The 23578-nt window shown below is 41.7% G+C and overlaps 1 protein-coding gene across 18 annotated transcripts in view; it reads left to right on the forward strand.

Moving 5' to 3' along the window:
• The window catches only part of ENAH (ENAH actin regulator), a 132074-nt gene that overhangs the window by 52226 nt on the left and 56270 nt on the right, over nt 1-23578 (forward strand). For all 18 annotated transcript variants that reach the window (XM_082704457.1, XM_082704459.1, XM_082704470.1 and 15 more), the window contains exons 2-3: nt 9546-9711; nt 19863-20040. In XM_082704457.1, coding sequence (XP_082560583.1) covers nt 9546-9711; nt 19863-20040 — 344 coding nt within the window. The remainder of the gene's footprint in view (nt 1-9545; nt 9712-19862; nt 20041-23578) is intronic.

A 23578-nucleotide genomic window follows, 5' to 3' on the forward strand; every position in this document is an offset into this window, starting at 1 on the left:
TGTGTGAGCGGACCACCGTTGCCTGTTCTGTTGGTGGCAGTTTGGGCACTCTCTGGGTCTGTTGGCCACACCGGCGTGGGGACAGTGGCTGATGCGGCCATGCTGTATTTGCAGAGGCACATTGCGTTTCACTTCCAGTCCCATGTTGCGTAAGTTATGGGGGAGAATCAACACTTGACTGTGAAACCAGCTTTGTGTTAGAGGCTGATGTCAGTGTTCTGAGCGCTGCTACGGTGGGCAAGGCTCAGCGAGGAGTCCAGTAGTTTAAGTGTATTCAGTGCATTTCAACTTAAAATGGATTTATCACGTTGTAACCCCATCCAGTCATGAGCCGAGGAAGATCTGTATTTAGTTGTAGTTTTAAAAGACAGATCCTGGATGTGTGCCAGATTCATGTTTTGTGTTTATTCTCCTCCTCTGCGCCTTGCCTATCTATTCCCTCCACCCTCCTGTCTTTCTGGAACAGCTTTATTGAGCTATTATTTATATTTATACATATGCCTTTTCTTAAAGGTGTATTTTGAAGAGAGTAAATTTTGATTTGCCAGCTCTTTTCTTCTATGACTTTTGCTGAAACTTTGCTTGCCCCAGTTCTTGGGGACCCTCTCCTGTTTCCCTCTAAAACCTTTCTGAGTTTAGCTTTTATATTTAAGTCGATTGATGTGTCTTGAACTAATTTTGTTGCGTGGTGTGTGGTGTGGAATGACATTTGTGTCCCTATTGCTTCTTGAAGAGAAGTTCGTGGTCATCTGAATTATTCTCTTGTATGTAATATTTCATTTCTTTCTGGTGTTTCAAGCATTTCTCTTCATCTTGGACTACAGTATGCCTGTGGGGGTTGCTTTTATGTGTTTATGCCTCACTTTTATTTATTTATTTTTTGAGGTCCTGTACTCTTCCTGCGTGTATGTTACGACCTGCTGCTGCTCCCCACAGGCCCCTGAACCACTGCTTGTCCCCCCCCCCAGTCTTTTTTCCTCTCTCATCTTTATATGGGGTAATTTCTATTGATATATTGTAAAGTGTACCAATTCTTTCCCTGCCATTTCCATTCTGTTGAGCCATCCAGAGAATTTTCAGTTTAACAATAAAGAAAACAGTATTTTTCAGTAGTGGGAATTTCTCCTCTGATATTTCCTGTCTTTCCATTATCAGTGCACTTACTTTATGCCTTTGGACACAGTGAGAGTAGCTAGCTGCCTTCAGTCCAGCGCTGGTCGCCTTCATCTTGTGCGTGGGCTCTTGTACCTGTCCCTTTTCTGGAGACCCCTGCGTATTTTCACGGACTGACGGACCTGGTTCTCGAGATATGTTGCGGACCCTGTGGCTGCCCTTGAGGTGCCCTGAAAGGTGTTGGTGATGTCCCAGCAGGCCGGTAGCTTGGCTGAACTTGAACTGCACATTAAGTCTGGGTAGCTGTCAGCCTTAGCTGGGTGCTGTGCTAAGAAGATGCTGGCACCCGCATCATGTCAGGGCTCCCCGGGAGGGGCAGGCAGAGTGTGTACACGAATCTAGCCCATCTTCCTCCACGTGCTGTGTTCCCTGAGAGTTATCCGCCACTTTTCCAGCCTCCTGGATTGCCCTCAATTCTAGCTTTTGCTTCTTTAAACTAGGAAGACTGGCGTTTTCTGTTGGCACCAATCTGCCAGGTCATACTGTTCCTGCGCCCTGTCCTCTGAGAGCAGTACAATTCAGGGATCTCTTCCTGCGTTGTTACTTTTCTGCCAGAGCGGACTCCTTTCCGATCGCTCTTTAGCACTTCCAGATCGTTGTTCTGTCCATCTTACCCAGAGTTTATAGCTTTATTGATGGGAGGGTCATTTGGGAAGGAGCCGGCCAGAAGCAGAACCCTCTTGGCATGGATTTTTGTCAGTGGGGAGGAAGTTGAGATCCTACAGGATTCTGCTTCAGTTCTTTCCCAATCTTATGTGGTACCTGTTTTTTCCCCTGTTGCTCATACATGTTCACTGAATTATTACCTCAGGAAACTAATAACCTACCAGAGTGAGAATATAAAGAGAAATAAGTGAAACTGTGTCCAGCCCAGCCCCACAACCATTTTTACTTCCAGGACTGGCCTACCCTGGCCCTGTGTGGTGTCTTTATAGCTAAAATCAGCCAGACTTGCTATTTTGAAAAACTTTTTTTTAAAAGATTTTATTTTTAAGTAAGCTCTACGCCCAACATGGGGCTTGAACTCACACTCCCGAGATCAAGAGTTGTCCGCTTCTCTGTCGGAGCCAGCCAGGTGCCTCCTGGGTATTTTTAACTCAATTGCTTGAATGTTCTTTGGGGTGCTTTGGTATATAACCTGATGAAAGTTATGTGAGGCAAAAAGCCTCAGGAAAAAGGGGAAATAACCTCTATTTAGTCGTTCTGAGAAAAACTTCTTGTTAGCGGGAAGATTTGCTAGGATAGTGAAATAAAGTGTTTCCATGTATCTCTCCTTCTGTGACTGTTTCTGAATGTCTATACTTTGTGTGAGCTCTCATGCTGTTAGGTGTGCCTGGTGCATTGGGAACTGGTCTTTGAAACTGCAAGTTCGATTTAAGGAGATGATGGGCTAGATAAAGAATATGTGCTGTGTGTGTCTGTTATGTGCTAAGTGCCATGGGGTGTATGAGTTTGAGGTTATCTTGGCTTTAAAGAAATACTGTAAGTACTGGATTGTTCATTTGTGCTAAGAGAATAGACTTAAGAGTTCTTGTCATAAGAAAAACATTTTTAACTATGTGTGGTGGTGAATGTGAGCTAGATTTATTGTGGTCATTTTCACAGTATATACAAATACTGAATCGTGTGTATACCTGAAGCTAATATAATGGGGGGAAAGTTTTAAGGTCTTAGGGACAGACAAGAGGGTGTCCGGTCTGTGTGGTATGTAGTTCTTAATGGCCGTACAGTTAAATGACAGTGAAACTGCAGCGGCTTCAAACAATATGCGTTCATTACCACATGGTTCCTATGGGTCAGGGATCTGGGTGCGTGTTGGTAAACAAGTACCGTCAAGACGCCAGCCAGGGCTGTGGTCCTGAGCCACCTCACCCCTGGGAAGATCTGCCTCTAGGTTCATTCACTGAGTTAGTGGTTGGATTCAGTTGCTTGTGGACTGTTGAACTGAGGAGGGTCCGTTCCTTCCTGGTGGGTGGCCTTGTCATGGGCCTTCCCCACAATTGGAAGCCACTGTTTCTGTAAATTAACCTTGGAAATGACATTCTGTAACTTTTGCCAAAGAATAGAAGATCATATAAGGGCATGAGTATTAGGAAGTTGGGGGCACTGGGAGCCTCCTGTCTGGTTGTTGTTGGAAGGAGGGAAGAAGATGTGAATTGTTTCTCATAGTGTGTACTTATAGCAGGGGCCAGAAACGTACACGGGTCAGAGATTTTAAATCCTGAGTTTATAACAAGGAAGCAATGGGTCGTCAGTAACAACCCAAAGAGAAGTCTTGCAGAGAGAAAGAAATGAGAGTAGCAGAGTATCTCTAAGAAGGATAACAAAACTTTAAATTCTTATCATAACAAGTTAGATTCATTCTGGAAAATGTCATCATTTTTGTTTTCATTATTAATACTGATTTCCTAAAATTTATGTTAAGATACAACCTTCACCCAAATGCAAGTAAGATTAATGAATATAGTTTTATTCTTTGATGGGCAAAAGTACTTTCTTACATTTTCATAATATTTAAAGCTATTATATATATTTTTTCATTGTGGCAAAATACACATAACTAAATTTACCATTTTAGTCCATTTTTGGTGTACAGTTCATTGGTCTTAAGTACAGTCACATGGTTATATAAGTAACCATCACTGCCATCCATCTCCAGAACTTTGTCATCGACCCAAACTGAAACTCAACCCATTGAATCACTCTTTACCTGTCACTCCCTCCAGCCCGTGGCAGCCACCATTCCCCTTTCTGTCTTTGAGTTCGACTGCTCTGGGTGCCTCACATAAATGGCATTTGTCCTTCTGTGACTTGTTAATTTCACTCAGCATAATGTCCTCAAGGTTCATCTGTGTTATAGCAGGTGTCAGGATTTCCTTCCTTTTTAAGATTGATATTCCATTGTACGTACAGTTAATCTTGGACAATATGGGGTTTAGGGTGCTGATCCCTCACGCAGTCAAAAATCTGTGTATAATTTGCAACTTGAAAAAACTTCACTATGAAGAGCTTCCTGTTAACCAGAAGCCTTACCATCCCATGAACAGTTGATTAGCACATATCCTGTATGTCCTATGAATTTTATACTGTATTCTTACCACAAAGTAAGCTGGAGAGAAGGAAATGTTAAGGAGCTCAAAAGGAAGAGAAAACATTGACAGTACTGCACTTGTGTCGACCTGAAATCCACACACAGTTGAAACCCATGTTGTTTGAGAGTTCGTCGTATCCAGGCTCTTTTCTTTTAGCATCATGTAAAGTAGAACATGAAGAAGAATGTGGAAATAGTAGAACACTTTGAGGAGGTGGTTTTGTGGAAATAATATAATTGATCATTAGAGTCTACTTTATTCATTAGAAAGAGTCCACTTTATTCAAGTAGAGTGGTCCTGAGTCCATCCTCTGAAGCCGACTGGCCGCTCTGAATCCCACTTCTGCCCCTGCTGACCAGTATCTACCAGTAAGGTTGGTGGGTAGATAAATGAATTAATAAAGGCAAAGCACACAGAACAGTGTGTGATACTTTGTGTTGTATTCATATAGTCATACTTGTATTAATGTCATTTTCTCCACAGCACTGGCTTAGGAATTAATGACATGTGTCACCGAAATGTCTCTGGGTTTTAGGTCTTTGATGATGTAAAGTGATTGGGATTCTTTATGACCTTGATTTTAAGAGGGGTTGTGACAGTTTGGACTAGATAGTACAGAGAGTGGTACCATTAGTACATTTTACCTCCTTCATTTTGTTAGGATTTTTGTCCTTACAGTTAAGTAATACGTTAAAACATATTTTTAAATTTAAGTATTTAAAAAATACTGGTTTATGGATAGTGGTAGAGCACAGTCCTCTGAAGCAGTTGGTTTTAATTTTTAGGAAAATACCATTTACTTTACTTTGGGAACCTAGTCTTCCTTCCTGTGGGCTCCAGGAAAGGCAGGAGGGCTTGAATTTGCCTGTGTTCCTTTGCAGTAAAGCCGGCCTCCTTCCGAGAACCCAGCCTGAGTCGTGCACTGAGGCAGGCTTCTACCCAGGCTCTTTCCTGTCCTGCTGTTCCCTTGACTTCAGCCCAGCACGACTTCATTTTCTTCTCTCCCCACAGATGCCTCCAGCTCTTGTCCTTGCTTCCTTGCTTCCTCCTCTCGTGTGGTTCTGAGCTTTCCAGAGCTGTGCCTTCTCATTTGCTTTGTCGCTCCTCTCTTTCCAGCTACATTGTGGGCAGAGCTGGGTGGTTCTTCTTGTCACTGTCATGCTGACCGGATTGTGCATTTTGTGTGCTTGCTCAAGTCAAGAGGTGTAGTCCTGACTAAAGCTAGATGGGGTGCCTCCGGATGTCTGGGGGATGCCCTCCTCACCTCTGAACATGCACGGCTCTGTGCAGTGAGTGCCTCCTCGAAGGTACTTTTTCTACATTTTTACCCAACCCAATGATTTTTCCCCATTTTAAGAGATTTGTTTCATCCTACAGGATAACCCAACAGATTTGCTGAAACATTTCCTGAAACACGCTGTTTGCTTTAGATAGACGGATCATTTTCTTTTGTGACTATGGATCAGTTAATAAACTAGATTGCATTTGTACTTCACACATGAATATAGATGTTGTGGGATGAAGAGTTCAGTAGTGACATGTTGGTGTTTTCTTCTTTTTTTTTTTTTTTTTAAGATTTTATTTATTTATTTGACAGAGAGAGAGAGAGACATCATAAGTAGGCAGAGAGAGAGGGGGAAGCAGGCCTCCATGCTGACTGGAGAGCCCGATGCGGGACTTGATCCCAGGACCCTGAGACCATGAGCCAAAGGCAGACGTTTAACCCACTGAGCCACCCAGGCGCCCTTTTATTTTCCCTTTTTAACCTTAGTATTTCTTAGAAGAGTGATCTACGTCTATGTGGTCTTTATGGGAAGTTTTGCTTTTCTACATATTTGGAACTGCTGCCTCCCAGATGGTTTCTTCGCCTTGCAGAAAACAGATTGTTTGCTGCCTTTCCTCGTGTCTCTGTGTGTCTCTTTCACGTCTTTTCCTGTGTCCTTCGGTGGCACCTGTCACTAGCAGGCAGTTTTCCCTCTGAATCTTAGCAAGGTGGTTTTTTCCCCCCAGCCCCAGGATGGAATATGAAGGAGAAAATCTTCATTAGCATTTCATAAATGTGCCCTGTAGTGGAAGCCCTCAAATCCAGTGTGACCTGTCCTGGTGATGAAGGTTGGATCACTGAACTCGTTCAAGCTTGGTGTCCTTAAAAATGATTTATGCTTTTAAACGTTATAGTCTCTTAAAATATACATGTTAGTTCTGCAGCCTTCTTCTGGTAAGCTTTTAGTGTTGGTCTGGTGATGAGAATTCTATCCGTTTTCTTTCCTAAGGCACAGTTGTGCCTTGTCTTGAGTGCAGCCTGGGTTTCTTTAAAGTGGAGGGAGAATGGAGATGCACACGAAGTATTCTGACTGTGGAGGACACTATTGCCCATTGGTGAGTGCACCCGATCTCTGGCCTTTCTTCCCTCCCCAGAGGTGAGGGGTGCAGTGGAACTGAAAGTTTCCACCCTCTAAGCATGGTGTGGTTTTTCCAGTAGCTGGCCCGCATCGTGAAGCATAGACACACTCCCTGCTCGGGAGATTCCAGGGGTTTTAGGAGCTCTTGCCTGGAGCCAGGACAAAGACCAGATAATTTTTATGTCAATACAGATGTCTGTCTAGTGAGGAGAGGTCCTCAGATGCTGTGGAATGGAATTGGAAGGACTTGGCTTGCATTCATCACCGAGGACCCCAGCGGGTGGTGCCGTTGCTTCTTGTCTGGGCCTTGCTGTGGCTTGTAGGATGACAGAGTTATTCAGGCTTGACCTGTCCCTCACAGCTTGCCACACAGCTGTGTTACTTTTTCTTCTCTTTAATCTTGGCTTTTCTTTGTGCTTCTTGGCTTTGCTTAGATTTGGGTTTGTATTTTTAGTATCTCATTTTGAAGATTTCTTTTTTTTTTTTTTAAGATTTTATTTATTTATTTGGCAGAGAGAGAGAGGAGGAAGCAGGCTCCCTGCCGAGCAGAGAGCCCAAAGTGGAACTTGATCCCAGGACCCTGAGATCATACCTGAGCCAAAGGCAGGTATCATACCTGAGGCTTAACGCACTGAGCCATCCAGGCGCCCGATTTCTTTTTCATCTTCATTAGAAAACTAGTCAACTAATTTTGGCATTTGTGTCCTCTCTTGGCTGCTTGGATATGTCTGTCTGTCTTTGTTTCTGTGGTGATAGCTTTCCCTGGGCAATGGAAGTGACCAGACACTTGATTGCTACGTAGCTTGTAGCTATCTTGATTAATCAAGGGTGAGTTGAAGCTGTTGAGTTAACTTTGTACTTCACTGTGTGGAATGTCTCGAGCTGCCCACTCCATTGCAATGGTGGAAAAAAATGGAGGAAACAGTGGGGACATTATGTCGAACTCTCTTGATTTTAGATTTCCTATGTATATTAAAAAGGGTTTTGGGGCGCCTGGGTGGCTCAGTGGGTTAAGCCTCTGCCTTCAGCTCAGGTCATGATCTCAGGGTCCTGGGATCGAGCCCTGCATCCCTGCCGAGCAGAGAGCCTGCTTCCTCCTCTCTCTCTGCCTGCCTCTCTGCCTACTTGTGATCTCTCTCTCTGTCAAATAAAAAAATAAAATATTTTTTTAAAAAAAGGGTTTTGTTTTGTTTTGTTTTTAGTCATGGAATGACTTAGTTTACAGCAAATGGGGGTTTATTGCTTTGGTTTCTGTGATCCCACTGGAACTTCTGGAGGAGAAACTGAATTACGAATCTTCAGGAAACGTGTGTCCAAAATACTAATTTTTTTGAAAACTGGAAAATACTGTTTTGTTATTTATGATTATTAGTAGATTTCTTGAATTATTTGCTGTAAGGGGCACTTTGCCTTAGCTTTTTTCACATAATCTTTGTGTGAGGTCCTGAAAATGCTGTCACTTCACAAGTATTTCTGTTGTGAGTAATGAAGAGATTTCAACTTCTGTGCTGACAAATGCTCTTTAATCAGTTGTTTTAGAAATAATTCTCGCCTTTGTCATTAACTTGCCTTTATTCCCAGGACTAGTGTACCAAGAAATTTCAGTGCAACATGAAAATTTAGACAGTACCACTCTATTTCAGTGTTTGTGTTGTACATACATTGTTATGAGTTAGTTTTTGTAAAGTTTCTCTGATGGAAAATTAGAAATAATGATGACCTCACTGTTCTGAAGTTACCATTGTCACTCAGTCCTGTGACCCCTGTGGGTCTCGCCCTGATCGTCTGTCATCAAGTCATGTGACGAGTAAACCACAGGCTGTTGAGGAATGGGGGAGGAGTGTAAGAGGGGAGGGTCTGAAAGGGATTTTTTGCTTTTGAGGGTATTGGCCAAGAACTGATGTGATTAGCGGTTTAAAATCTTTGAGGCTAAAATTGGTAGGTGAGTAGTGCTTTTGTTAAGGATAAGGTTGGATGAGCTATTTAGGGGCATCTCCATTAACTTCTCTTTAAGTGTCAGATGTGTATCTTTTCATCTGTTGCTCACTCTTGGAATTTGACTCTAAAAAATAAGATATGGTATGAAGTAATAAAATTCAAATCGTCTTTTTTCGCCCAGTAGTATTATAGAATATTTAAAAGAATATTTAATATGCAATTCAGATCATCTCTGCATTTTATTTCTGTATGTATCTCAGTCTTACTTGGTAACAGATAATTGAAACAAAGCTGAGATTTAAAGATTCTATCATGGAAATAGTCTTTCCGTTAATATTTGTCTATGAAGTTTAGAATTAAAAATCTAGAAGGATCTTTAAAAATTATCTCATTTTTACATGAAGAAATTGAGGACATAGGCTGCCGTCTTCCCAAATGGAAACAGGGCCTTAGTCTCATTGCCACTCACTGATTGTTGGTGGGCTCTTTGTATTTCAAGGGGCAGATAGAGCTTATCAGAATTTGTTTTGTAGACCTTGAAGCAAGCCTGATGGTAAAACGAATCTTGCCAGTAAAGAGTGGGTAATCACAGGTCATCAGTATTATAAACAGATGTCCAGTTGAACAAATGGTGGTTGATTTATACTTGCAGTTGTATTCAGTTTCATGAGCGTGTTAGATACTCTGCGTATTTGATGAGAAAACCATTCTTGTGTTGCTTGTCTCTGCTGTTTGTGGACCCGGACCACCTCCGGTCCCTTGCCACACTTCAGTTTTTGGTCTCTTCTCCGCATTAGATTCTGCTCATCATGGCTGGAAGCCACTGTCTTTCTTGTTCTAGTACCCAGGAAAGCACTGATTGTTTGCTAACTCTGCATAGCTGTATGGGAAACTTCGCATATTTCAAATATCTTAAGTTTGCCTCTTTTATTTTTCACAGTGAACAGAGTATCTGTCAGGCAAGAGCTGCTGTTATGGTGTACGATGACGCCAACAAGAAGTGGGTACCCGCTGGTGGCTCCACGGGCTTCAGCAGAGTTCACATCTATCACCACACAGGCAACAACACGTTCCGAGTTGTGGGCAGGAAGATTCAGGACCATCAGGTAAGGGTCTGTTAATTAAATTCTTGCTGTAAGTTGTCTCGAATTACGAAAGGACTTGTGAAATAGTGGGCTGCAGTAGTGCTTTGCCAGTGCAGTCAGCACGCTCTGTGTGGGAGAACCGGGTACCGGTCTTCCTTCCCCTTGTTTCCCCCTTTTAGGAGTCATGCGTTTGGGTGAGGATTTAGAGCTAATTGCCCAAGAATATAAATACAACTTTAAATTATGAACATGTGTCAGGTCTTTTGGCCTTCCAAATAACTAGGTTTGGGAATCTGGAATAAATTTAGAACAAACAAAAATGTGAAATACCACTTAAGGAGCAGATTGTGTGTTTAAGGAATTGATTTCCTGCTGAAGTTGTGGGGCTAGAGGAAAGAGTTGAAAGTGTACATACATAGTTTCAGAAAGTACTGTTGAACTCATGTGTGATAGAAAAATTGTAGGGTCAAGGTTGTTGGGAGAGTTAGGCTTTTACGATGCATATCTGGGATGAAAACTAAACTTCTAACCATTTCCCGCCCTGGATTTCTCAGAAGGATGACGGAATTTATCAGATGACTTGATTTCTTGACCAGGAGCAGTAGATAGAGGAAAATGTAGATGGGGTATTACTAGCATTAAGTCTATGCTAATAGCAGCAAGAACTTCTCTAAAGGACAGCTTTAGGAAATACTTTTGGTTCCAGTAAGATGGTGGAATCAACCAGGGTTAGCCACATGCAGGAAAAGTGGACCAGATTTCCAGCCGAGTCCTTAACCAAAGACAGGTCCCTAGGTTTCCACTGGGATGCCCTGAGGTGTGGTGTGTAGCAGGATACTGCAGCAGTCCTGTGTTATAGGGTGGTGGTTACAAACTGCGAATACCAGGGACTTAGGTTCGTCATGGTTGCACGCAGTGGCTGTGGGCCCGTGAGCGGTTGGGCTCTGAGACCACAGTTTGGGGTGCAGGGCAGGGCTGCATGCCAGCCTGCACATTGTCAGCCTGGGAGGCAAAGGTGTTTGGGGCTTTCTGAAAGATGGGAGTCTCCAGCTTCATTTACACAGCCATGGTCTGGAGATTAACAGACACTGGGGACCCTCCTGGGACACCCCGCAGAAATGCGTGCAGTAAGGAGTCAGCCTGCGGATAGAGCAGTTCCCCTACTTAATGCAAAGTGCCCAGCCTGCCCCCCTTCCTGCCTTCGCAGGGTCCCTTCTCCCTCTGTTGGCCCCCCTGGACCCTGCCCTACCCTGTTCTTTCCGTCCTCGGTCTGCCCCCCCCGCACTCCGCCCCATTGTGCGGCTCTTCTCTGGTCCCCAGTCTGTGTACCAGGAAACTTTGCTGCTGTTCGGGAACCCAGGTGCCCAGGTGCTGTCGAGGGCTCTCCCTCCAGCACAGTGGCCCCACATGGGTCAGGCCGGAGACAAAGCAGGCACTCCTGAAGATGCTGTTACAGAGGAGAAAGTGAACTTGCTATGTGAAATGGCTTAACATTTTTAATACAACATGTCAAACCAGTATGACATTTTTGGTAAATTGAATGAATTGATCATTTCATAGTACTGATGAACAACCCTAAAATATCTAAAAGTTGGCAGAAAAGAAAATGACTATTTAAAAATAGTTAGATTGAATCATGTTGTATACCTGGATATTATTATGTTATATAAACATATTATGTATCAGTTATGCCTGAATGAGTGAAAAAATTTAGAAATAAGTCAGGAAAATTTCATATGAAACACTGACATTTTTATTCATTAGTAAACTATCACTTCTAGGTTTTGACAAATGGAATGTTTCTTAGAATGTTGGAGATTTGGGATGCCTGGGTGGCTCAGTTGGTTGGACGACTGCCTTCGGCTCAGGTCATGATCCTGGAGTCCCGGGATCGAGTACCGCATCGGGCTCCCAGCTCCATGGGGAGTCTGCTTCTCTCTCTGACCTTCTCCTTGCTCATGCTCTATCTCACTGTCTCTCTCTCAAATAAATAAATAAAATCTTTAAAAAAAAAAAAAAGAATGTTGGAGATTTAAAAAAACTTCTTAGTAATTTGTGACACTAAGATGAAATCATTATGAAGATAAAAACTGTTTTTTAGAAAAGACTTTGGAGTGACAGGATGTTACATCTAGAAACCAGTAAAACGTGTAAGCTGTCCTTTGATGGACAAACCCAAAGAAAGCAGGAGGAAATACTAAAAATACTAATTTTTTTGAAAACTGGAAAATACTGTTTTGTATTTTTTGTATTTTGTATTTGGAGATGTTAAATAAATGAAAAAAATGGAAATTGACAACACAAAAGCTGTTTCATTGAATGGAAAAATTGGCAGAATCAAATAAAAAATGAAAAATTAAAAATAAACAGTATTAGGATTGAAAAAGGTTTTTATAGTAAAGAAATCAGTTACAATATTATGAACAGCTTTAGCCAAGAAATGGATCATCTTGTAGAAAAACATAATTTACCAGGGTTGGCAGAGAAATAGAAGACAGACCAACTGTCATAAAATATATCAGTAGTTAATAGGCTACCCCCCAAATCTAAAAACTTAGGAGGGAGGGAATCCAGAGCTTCACAAACAAAATCTAAAAACCTTTAAGGTATTACCTGTTTTATACCAACTGTTCTAAACAATAGTATTTTATGAGACTAGTATAATGTTGATATCTGCAACATAGAACAGTTTGAGAGAGGAAGATTATAGGCTAGCCTCAGTTATGAGCATTGACATAGATGTAGAAGTCTTCCATGAGATATTAGGAGACCAAATGCAATAATGTGTATGGAAAAATTATCACCTCTTGACCAAATAAAGTTTGTCTTCATCTTGGTAATGTAAGGCTAGTTTAACATTAGATAATTTCTTAATGTAATTTGCCAGGAGAAAACCTACAAAAAAAGATTAAGAAAAAATATTTGATGAAATCCATACATAATAATTTCTAGCACAGTTGGCATAAAAATGAATTTTCTTTTTTAATATTTTATTTGACAGAGATCACAAGTAGGCAGAGAGGCAGGCAGAGAAAGAGAGGGAAGCAGGCTCCCTGCTGAGCAGAGGGCCCAATGTAGGACTTGATCCCAGGACTCTGAGATCATGACCTGAGCCTAAGGCAGAGGCTTAACCTACTGAGCCACCCAGGTGGCCCTAAAAATGTATTTTCTTAAGCTAATAAGGACTCAGAGTGTAAACATACATCCAACATCTTATAGGATAGTATCATGTTGGAGGGGATTACTATGAGACTCGGGAATTACTTGGGGATTTCAGCTTTAATCATTTGCATTTAGCAGTGCAGAGGGGGAGGTAACCTAGTGATAAGAAGAGGAAGGAATCCAAGCGGTACAAGTTGGAAAGGAGAAAATAGAGCCGACCTTATTCCCCAGTGATATAGTTGTCTACATAAAAAATCCCAGGAGCATCTGCAGATGAGATATGAGAACTAATAACATTGTCAAGTATGGTTGCTGGATAGAAGATCAGTTTATAAAGCTCAGTAGCGCTTTTGTGTAAGTAGCAATAAACAATCTGAAAATACAGCTGACCCTTGAACAACATGGGGGTTGAGTTCACCACCTCCCATTCAGTTGAAAATCCCTGTGTAACCTTGCACTCCCCCAGAGCTTAACTGTTGATGGCCTGCAGTTCACCGGAAGCCTTGCCAATAACATAAATAGTCAATGGACACATGTTCTCTATGTTATATATGTTATGCATTGTATTCTTACAATAAAGTAAGCTGGAGAAAAGAAAATACCATTAAGAAAATCATAAGGAAGAGAACGTACATTTACAGCACTGGATTGTTTAAAAAAAAGGTCCATGTGTAAGTGGACCCATGCAGTTTAAACCCGTGTTGTGTGGGGGTCAGCTATGTAATTTTATAAAGAAAAGATACTGCTAAATAAGAAAAATGATAATGTACCTAAGAATAAATCTAATGAAGAATTGGCTTGCTTTCTTTCCTCCTTTCTAAGGGTGGGAGGGCCAGGAGGAGAGAGAATCTGACAGGGGGTTTGAAGCCACAGCCCTGAGATGACCTGAGCTGAAATCAAGAGTCAGATGCTTAACCAGCTGAGCCACCCAGGTGCTCCTAATTGGTTTCCTTTAATTTCAGATCATCTTGTTATCCTTTTTTTGTTTTTTAAACATTTATTTATTTTGAGGGGGGCAAAAAGAAAGGGACAGACTCCCTGCTGAGTGTGGAGCCTGACACAGAGCTCAGTACAGGACCCTGAGATCACGACATGAGCCCAAACCAAGAGTCGCTGTGCCACCCAGGGTTATATTTTTTAATGGTTATCTGTTTTAAATAGAAACATCTTTTTATACTTTGTTGAATAATACCTAAATTTTCTGTAGTGAGAGCCAATAAAAAAAATAATCCCCCATTCTTAAAATCAAATAGACACATAATACATTCATACGTATTAAAATATGCTTAACACTTACTAAGCAGGTATTATGTTCTAAGCACTGTGCTTAGGTTTGAAAGCAAGTTGCAGTAAAGAATGAGTTGTTTCAGTTATGGTACATGTAATTTGCAGCACAGTGAAGCATACATACAGGAATGGTCACTTTGTTGAGAACATGCTAAGGGAAGGTCATGAACAACCTCATAGACAGGATGGGATACTGAGCCAAGAAGACAAGGAAGGGTAGATGCCCAGTGCATGGTTTGCTCTACTAAGATGTGGCTAGAAGTGGGAGAACACGTGGAAGATGGAACATTAGCATTCATCCAGACTCAGGCTCCCTGAGTGGGAGTATTGAGGATGACCTCCCTAGTGGACCTCGAGCAAGCAGTTAGTCTTACATGAATACATCTGCTTTCCCTTTTACTACTACTACTACTACTACTACTACTACTACTACTACTTCTTCTTCTTCTTCTTCTTCTTCTTTTTTTTTTGAGGGGCACTTGGCTGGCTCAGTAGAGTCTGCAACTCTTGATCTCAGCTTTGTGAGTTCAAGCCCCATGGTGGGCATGAAGCCTACTTAATAAAATGCAAAAAATAACTAAAAAATTAAGTTTCTTGAGATTATGTACGCTGCTGTCTATCCTTGAAAGTTAGAAAGGAATGAAGTAATTGAATCAACATGTTCAGTCTCTCCCAGTGGAGGAAGTGAACTAGTGATGTGCATAGTAGGATTTAAGTAGCATATTCCTCCTCTTTTGTAACATTCTGTTGCTAAACAATTGAATAAGTAAACGTGGCTCTCTTTGCCCATCTTCTCAGACTATTTGCCTAGCAAGGGAATAGATCCACCTTAAAATGGGGCTTATAGGGTGCCCAGGGGCTCAATTGTTAAGTGTCAGCCTTTAGCTCAGGTTGTGACCCTGGGGTCCTGGGATCAAGCCCTTAGTGAGGAGCCTGCTTTTCCTCTCTTCCCCCACCCCCGCTTGTGTTCCTGCTCTCACTGTCTCTCTCTCTCTGTCAGATAAATAGTAATAAAAAATTTTTTTTTAAATGGGGCTTACAATTTTCTGATAATGATTTGTGGCCCCCGCCCCGGTACATACAAACATCACATGGCAGAGGCCATCATGTTTTAAATTGTAAAATATACAGCATGGAAGATTGACCATTGTACCCACATCTGAGCGTACAGTTTGGTGGCTTGATGTTCACTCCTCTTGGTGTGCAGCCGTCAGTGCTATTCATCTTCCTCCTATGCTGAAACCAAACCTGTGAAACAGGCTCAGTTTGTCTTTCCTTAGTCCCTGGCAACCTTCAATCTACCTTTTTTTCTCTTTTTTTTAGTGAATTTGATTACTATAGGTATTTCAAATAAGTGGAATCAGAAAATATTTGTCAGCTTGTGTTTGGCATAATGTCTTTAGGTGGTCATCGTATTAAATTTCCAGTTTGGGAATTGGTGGATGAGGTAATACAGACAGAGCTTCTCTCTGAGAACCAACACTATCGGATGGAATAATCCTAAGAAGAAAGTGTTTGGAGATCCTGGTGACAGAAGAATTATGGGTCCATGATCTGAAAGGAGAGAACCAGAGAAGTGCGCCCAGCTTTGGGCCTCTGTTTACCTAGAGGCGCGTCTCAGTTTTGAAAGAGGGGACTGAGCAGAGCGTTCGGCTGACTTCTGGGACTAGCAGAACAAGCACTGGGAGTTAGAGCCTGCTCATGGCGGAGGACTTTCTTGCTAATCCCCGGGCCATGATTTGGGACCCTGAAGCCCCATCCCCTGGGAAGAGGTTTGCCTCAGAATGAGGCTGGTCTTTATGGGAACTGATATCCAGCCTCTAATCACTTCATTCATTCTGGGATTGACTTGATTTCAGATTGCTAATTTTCCTAGCTGCTTGCCAGAAGCAAATGTGACTCTTCCTGGAAAAATAGAGCATCACTGTAGGCTTCACGATTTCCATATAGTTGTCCACACATGGTGTCTGACGTGAGGAGGCGAGACAAGTGGTAACAGAAAAGACCCACCAGGAATCCAGAATTGACTTTAGAGTAACTATGCCCGATATATTCTAGGAAGTATCATGAGGGTGAGAATTTCAGCAGAGAATAGAAATTTGACAAAAGAACCACATGGAAATTTCAAGAATTGAAAGCTCGGTGCTGTTAACTGTTCAGTGGTGGGTTTTCCAGCCAACTAAAGAGAAGCAGTAAAGGGAATATAGGTCAGACGAAAATATTCAGGGGCACCTGGGTGGCATGCTTGGCTCAGCTTGTGATCTGGAGGTTGTGAGCTGGAGCCCTGCATCAGGCTCTGTGCTGCAGGTGCCACCTGCTTAGGATTCACTCTCTCCCTTTGTCCCCCACCCAAGAAAGAGGAAGAACATATTCAGACTGAAACTAAGAAATTCTGAGAGAGGAAAAATATGGATGTATTAAAAAACATAGGGAAACAAAAACTAACCCCAGAAGGTACATGTACCCAGATGTTTATTGCAGTAGTATTTACAGTAGCCAAAACGTGGAAGTAACAACCCAAGTGTTTGCTGATAGACGAATGGATAAGGAAGATGGGGTGTATGTACACAGTAGAGTATTACTCAGCCATAAGAGGAATATGAAACCTTGTCATTGGTAACAACATGGATGGATTTGGAGGTTATAACACTAAACAAAATAAAAGACAAATACTGTATACTTTCACTTACATGTGGAGTCTAAACAAACAAACCAACAAACAAAACGGGAATAGACTCATAAATCCAGAGAATAAATGGGGCATTGCTTAGGGAGGAGGGATTGGTAGGTGGTGGTGAAAGAGGTGAAGGGGATTAAGAGAAAAAAGAGCCATAGTGGGGGTGCCTGGGTGGCTCAGTTGGTTAGGCGACTGCTTTTGGCTCACGTCGTGATCCTGGAGTCCTGGGATCAAGTCCTGCATCAGGCTCCCTGTGTGGCAGGGAGTCTTCTTCTCCCTCTGACCCTCCCCGTTGTCATGTGCGTGTGTGCTCTCTCTCTCTCTCTCAAATAAAATCCTTTAAAAAAGAGAGAGAGACATAGTGGACATAGTAAAAAGTATAATATATATGTGATTAGAGGCCCGGGGAGAGGAGAGAATAGGGCAGAAGAAAAACTGAGGAGGTAATGAAAAAGAATTTTCAGAAATTAATAATAGAACATCCGCTTAGAAATGCTGTAAACCTGAAGTGAGCTAGATACAGAGAAGACCATGCATAAATCCATCATACAAAATCATCATAAGCTAAGTGCAGTGTGAGACCCGCAAGCGGCCAGTGGAGACGAAACAGCTTGAAGATGCTGCAGCAGACAGCTGACTTCTCAGTAGAAGCATCAAAACCCAAGAAGGCAGTTGGTTTGAAAGAAACAATGACCTATGTAATAAAAATCCTCTTCGAAAATGAGGGTGAATTACAGACATTCTCTGACAGACAAAAGGAGAGAATTCATCACGAGATCTGCATTGAAAGGAACTGAAATTCTGCAGTGTTGCAGAAACGATCAGAAATGGGCCCAACAGAAGCGTGGAAAGGGCAAAAGGATTAAAAAGTAGCAGCAGGTGTAAATATGGGCAAATCCCAGTGGTCATCTGTTTTATAAAAGTACCAGTGAGGTGCTGATGCTTGCCAGACTCTCTAAGGCAGTGAAAGCTTGTATAACTAGCAAGCTAGTGGAAGGGTAATAATAAATAGTAACACTCTAAAAGAAGGTGGGATGGGTTTAGACCCAAATTCGTATGTAATTTACGTGAAACTAATAAATGGACTGAACCCTCCAGTGAAAAGCATAGAGAGGCAGATTGTGTAATCATGCAGAATTAATAGTCTGCATATAAAACTGTAGCTGCACATAGAGAATTGAGGCTAGCCACGGCAACAGTGAGGAACAATAGAGTGAGGACGACATACTCCAGTGGCAGCCAACGCTCAGGATAGAGCAACGTAATTAAGACACTGATGGTGGCTCAAAGTTAGGCATATTGACCAGCAGAACAAAAACAGCCATCTAGATGCTTGGTTCATGAAAAAAGTAAGCCTGCGGCACAGTTAATAGATAGTGCTAGATTGATTGGATGGCCATAAAGAAATGAAAAGGAAACTTGAGCCTTATTTCACACCAGAGGCTAAACTTTCTGGGTGGATTGGAGATGTAACTATGAAAGTAAAACAGTAAAGCTCCTAAAATAATAGGGTAATATTTTCATGGTCTTGGAATTGAGAAGCACTTTTAAAACAAGTTAGAAAAAGCATTAATCATGAAAGGAAAAGATTGCTACTTTGGACTTGAATAAAAGTTATGAACTTGGCATTCATTAGAAGACACTATTCAGGGAGTGACGAGGCAGGCTGCACCCTGGGGGAAGCTATTTGCAGCCTGGATAACCCAGGGTGAGGTCCCATCTAGAATGCATAAAGGACTCTTCAGATCAATAGAGAAAAAGATGGACAGCTCAGTAGAAAAACGGCAAGAGATGTAGTTTAAGCAGGTGTGCATTGAAGAAGGTAATCCATGTGGCTGTTAGAACACGAATCAGTACTATATCTCATAATCAGGGATATGCAGATTAGAAAGAGGATGGTGTGGTATTCATACCTACCAGAAGTGCTCAGATAAAGATCGACCGTTCAGTTGTAATGTTGTGTGTGTGCTCACACAAGCTGTTGTACGCTGCCGTGGAAGCAGAGATTGATAGAATGGATCTGCAGGGCTGCTGGGAGCTGTTTGCTGAAGCTGAGCATGTCTTTGGCCATGACAGCGCCACTCCTGGGTATACGGCCAGCAGAAGGGGTGCCCATGGGTAGCAGAAGACATTAAGTAGGATGTTCATAACATCACTCATTTAATAGCCCCAAACCGCAAGTAATGCAAATGTTCATGAATGGGAGGATGGGGAAATAAGCGTGGTTGATAAGATGGAACACCGCAGAGAGTGATAAAGAAGAAACCAGAGATGAGGCGCCTGGGTGGCTCCGTTGGTGAAGCGCCTGCCTTCGGCTCACGTCATCATCCTGGGGTCCTGGGATTGAGCCCCGCATCGGGCTCCCTCCTCAGTAGGGAATCTGTTTCTCCCTCTCCCTCTGCCTGCCTCTCTCCCTGCTTGTGCTGTCTCTCTCTATTAAATAAATTAATTAATTAAATCTTTAAAGAAAAAAAAGAATAAATCGGAGCTGCATGCAACAGAGAGCTTATTCCCGTAAACAGTGGTGAGGGACAGAGAGCAGGCATGTGACATACATACCGCGTAGCTCTGCTTATTACATAAATGCAGAAGCCTGCAAGACTGATCTGTGAGTCTGGAACTGTGGTTAGTACCTTTGGGGAGGTGGAATAGTTACAAAGGAAGTTTCTGGTGTTAACATTCCTTTTTCTTGATCACGATTCTGGCTGCCTTCACTGCTTATGTTTCATATGCTTTCTGAATGTGTAATACGTAAATGAGCTTGTTAAAATGTATTTAATGAGGGCGGCGATTTTTTTTGTTGTTGTTGTTCTGCCGACTTACTATTTTAAGGCAGACCTTTGTAACATCAGACAGCTTACCTTCTATCAGACTGTGATTTCTGTGGACTGATGTTACCTGAGAGAATGATTTTTAACCTTTTTTTTTTTTCTTTTTCTTTTTGGTCAAGGCCCACAAGGACCAGGTTTGAATGAGAACACTCAGTCAGGGTCCGTTGATTCTTCTGAATATCAGTTTGACTCTGTGGGGCATCCGTATCTTTCAGGTGGTGATAAATTGTGCCATCCCCAAGGGGTTGAAGTACAATCAGGCTACACAGACCTTCCACCAGTGGCGAGATGCTCGGCAGGTGTATGGCCTCAACTTTGGCAGCAAGGAGGATGCCAATGTCTTCGCAAGTGCCATGATGCACGCCTTAGAGGTGTTGAATTCCCAGGAAACAGGTACGGTGTCCGGGTTTCCTTGTTTTCGCCAAGTGCTGTGTATATGTGTGTGTAAAATGTATTTGAAGTAATTCCCGAATTTCTGTTGTTCTCTACAGAAATGTAAGCTTTGGCTTGTTGATGATAAGCATACGGTCTAGAGGGATGATCTCATGATACAGGGTAGTCAGTCAGTTTTTAACTGCTTCGAAGGTAGTTCTGCTCTTCCTCCTCTAGAACCTCAGCTTTTGTTGCGTGGTGTGAGGCTCAGAGAACATGCAGTGGAGATAAATTATGGGTGTTTATCATCTCGCCCTTGTACGAAGAAACGCATGTTTTCTGAAACACGTGTTTTAAGTCACTGCTGAGCCTGTGAACTTCAAGTAGGACTGGATTTCCTTCATCCTCATTTGTGAGAACTGGATTCTGAAAGTTGTTTCAAGATTTTAGGAGCGCCCTCAGGTGGTGCGAGCCATGAATTGCCTCTGCTCTGACACGGCGTGGTGGTTAAAAAAAGAGAAGCAGAAACGATTCCCTGAAAACACAGGATTTAAATCTGTGTATGTATCAGAGATGAACTGTATTTTAGTTTTGGTTCACAAAATTGAAAACAAATACGCCAGTGTGTGGTTAACTCTTTAGGGAGAGAGAGATTTTATATTCTAAAAATCGGTTCTATGTAAAATAATGTAAATATGATTTCTCTTGCTTTTGTTGTGTGCTTAGTAGTGATGTTGAATATACAAATGTGCCTTAAGAAAAATGTATTTATATATTTTAAGAGGAGAGACAGATTCATTTTTGATACCTTGTTAAGGTGTAGAGTTTCAAAACCTGTTATCGAGATGTTAAATTTTATTTATACCATGTCTTATTCTAAGAAGGGTTGAAACATCTAGCCTGTGGCTTAGTCTATTTCAGACATGAATTACAGAGTAAGAAGACATATGGGAATCTTGCCAAAACCACCTTTTTATGCCTGTAGTTGGTTTATATGAGCTCTTTTGAGGAAATGAAGATTTCTGTAAAGAATTGGTACATAGCTCTTATATCTTCTCTGTCTTGAGAAGCCTCAGGAGTTCCTGGTTCATCTGTAAGTGCAGAGCCTAGAGAAGCCCTGGGATGTGCATGTCTCAGGTATAGATCGTCTGAGTGCCCCCATGCCCGTCTCTTGTCTGCCTTCTGCTGCAGGGGTAGAATGTCCCCTTTGTTGTGGTCTCACTGTAGCAGAGAGACTAGAATTGTGGCTCAGTATCCCTACAGGGAGGCCAGCTGCACACCAAATGATGAAAGGCCCAAAGTGTAGAGGGTGTATATATGTGTATATATAACCCTGACGTTTGGCTTCCCCATGTTTGAAACAAACTAGCATTTTTATTTCTGAACCTTCAAAAGAGTGTCCCTGGATTTTAGGAACTAAATGTTACTAACGTGGTTAAAATGATTGTTTTTCATTTTGTCATTGATTTGTTTTTACCCAATGGAAAGGATTGCTTTTATCCTGTGTAGTCCTACAGTTTGCTTTCAGAATGCAAATGCTCATGTTTTTCCTTCTGATCTCCATCTTTTGAAATCAATGAGTCTTAGTGTAGAGAAACGCTGTTACATTCTCTTGTAGTTTCCACATTCTAGAAAGTGTGGCAAGTGGGGAAATTTCGCCCATCATCTCACTAGCCATGAACATTTGGTAAGGCAGAAAAATGTAACAGATTCTTCTTAGATGATCTTGACATTTGTTCTCTTCTGTGTCACAGCCTGGGCCTGTCATGCGGGGCTGAGGGGAGGGGGATAGTGGTGGAACAGGTGGGTCTGGCTTAACCGGCTCCCTGCAGAGAGGATTTGGTTTCCTCAGAGAAGACAAAGCCTGGGAGAGGGTTTATTTAGAAAATGACTTCTCATAAATTACTGTAGTAAACTGATTTCTGATCTTTGATGGCATTAACTGACTTGGAAGTGGAGGCACAGGAGGAGGCAGGCGCTGAGAGTCAGAAGGCTACAGTTTTCTCTGTAGTTCTGCACAGTAGGATACATGTGTCTCCCATCCCTGGGGTTATTTAGTGGGCCTGTCCCATCCACCTAAACAAACGTACCCGGTAATGTCACCTCTCATCTTGAGCGTGCCTTCCCCTTCCACAGCTGTTTGCTTCAGGCTCACAGCCAGCTCCTTACTGAAATCATCTTTTGTCTTCCTGCCAAAACCACGTTGGGAAAGCCTAACTTGTGTGTCCCCTCCCTAAGCAAACAATATACCCAGTGAACCTCTGATCAGAAACAGCAGAAACAAACATTCCTAAAGCTGAAGTGACTGCAGACATAAGTCTTTCCTGCTGCTTAATGATTTGCCACGTTGTAAAACCATTTTCCAATATTGAATAGTTCTGTTCATTTTGTTTTGTTGTTGTTGTTTTTTTTTAAGCTGCTAATAGCAGTATTATCCATGAATGTTGGTTTATCCTTCTGAGTGATTTTTAGGTTTTTAAAGTCACGCACACCTTTATTCAGACAGAATCTTCTTGAGAACCTCAGCATCTTCACATGCAAAACCGTGGCGCCACTCTGACTGTTGGGGGCTCAGAGCCCAAGCCGCCCAGGCAGCATGCGGCTCTCCAGAGCAGGGGCTGAAGGTACTAGCCCGTCTGTTTTGCCAAAACCCATAACCCATAATTGCTTGGTTCTCCTTTCACCTCTCCCTTGTCCCTGAGTTCTCTAAATCCTCAAACATTTTTTAAATGAAGAAAAAACTACTTTCTTTGGGGCTATTCATACTGACCTTTATAAGGTACTGTGTGTGTGCGTGTGATATTTCCATCTCTTTTATGAAAAGGGAGGGTGGCAGGAATGTTTTCCTTTATTTTGTTTTTAACTTGGTGTGCAATTATCTAATATACTGGAAAGTACAGGAGGTGCTAAATACAGCTAGTTATATTTGGAATTTAAAACCACAAATCACATGTTCTAACGTTTTTTAAAGAGAGTTGAATTAGCCTTCCTTCTTCTGTACCAAATGCTACAGTGTATCTCTTCCCTTCTTCTAATGATAGACTCGATTTTTAAATTTAAATGCTTACATTCGGATGGCATTATCCAGACTGATATTTTTTATTTCTGTGTTGTTAAGTATATTTATAACAGTTTTGCAGATAAATAGTTGTGGATTATATAAAATGTAAAGTTAGTCTTGTGATGATTAGTGGAGGTAAATTTGCACAGTTTTTTTTGAGAAAGGTTGAGGATATTTGAAAATAGGAAATAATTTTTAAAATTCTCTTTTAAAAAGAAAAATTATAAGCATAGCCAGTAAGTGTATTCGACTTTTGTTCTTCTTGATCAAGATTAAGCATATTTTTGTAGAGGGAAAACCTTAAAATATTTTACCATTAGCTAAGACTGCTTTTGCTACATTTATTTTATAGCTATAAGATATATTTTATAGCTTGAAGAAGAGAACACAATGTGATTCTCATGTTTAAATTTTTCTTTAGATTTTAAAAATATTATTATATAGAGAGTCCATTAACTACTCTTACTGGAGATTTGGTCTGATATACCTTCAGTATGA

Source organism: Mustela nivalis, assembly GCF_964662115.1.
Source record: "Mustela nivalis genome assembly, chromosome: 16".
Lineage (NCBI taxonomy): Eukaryota > Metazoa > Chordata > Mammalia > Carnivora > Mustelidae > Mustela > Mustela nivalis.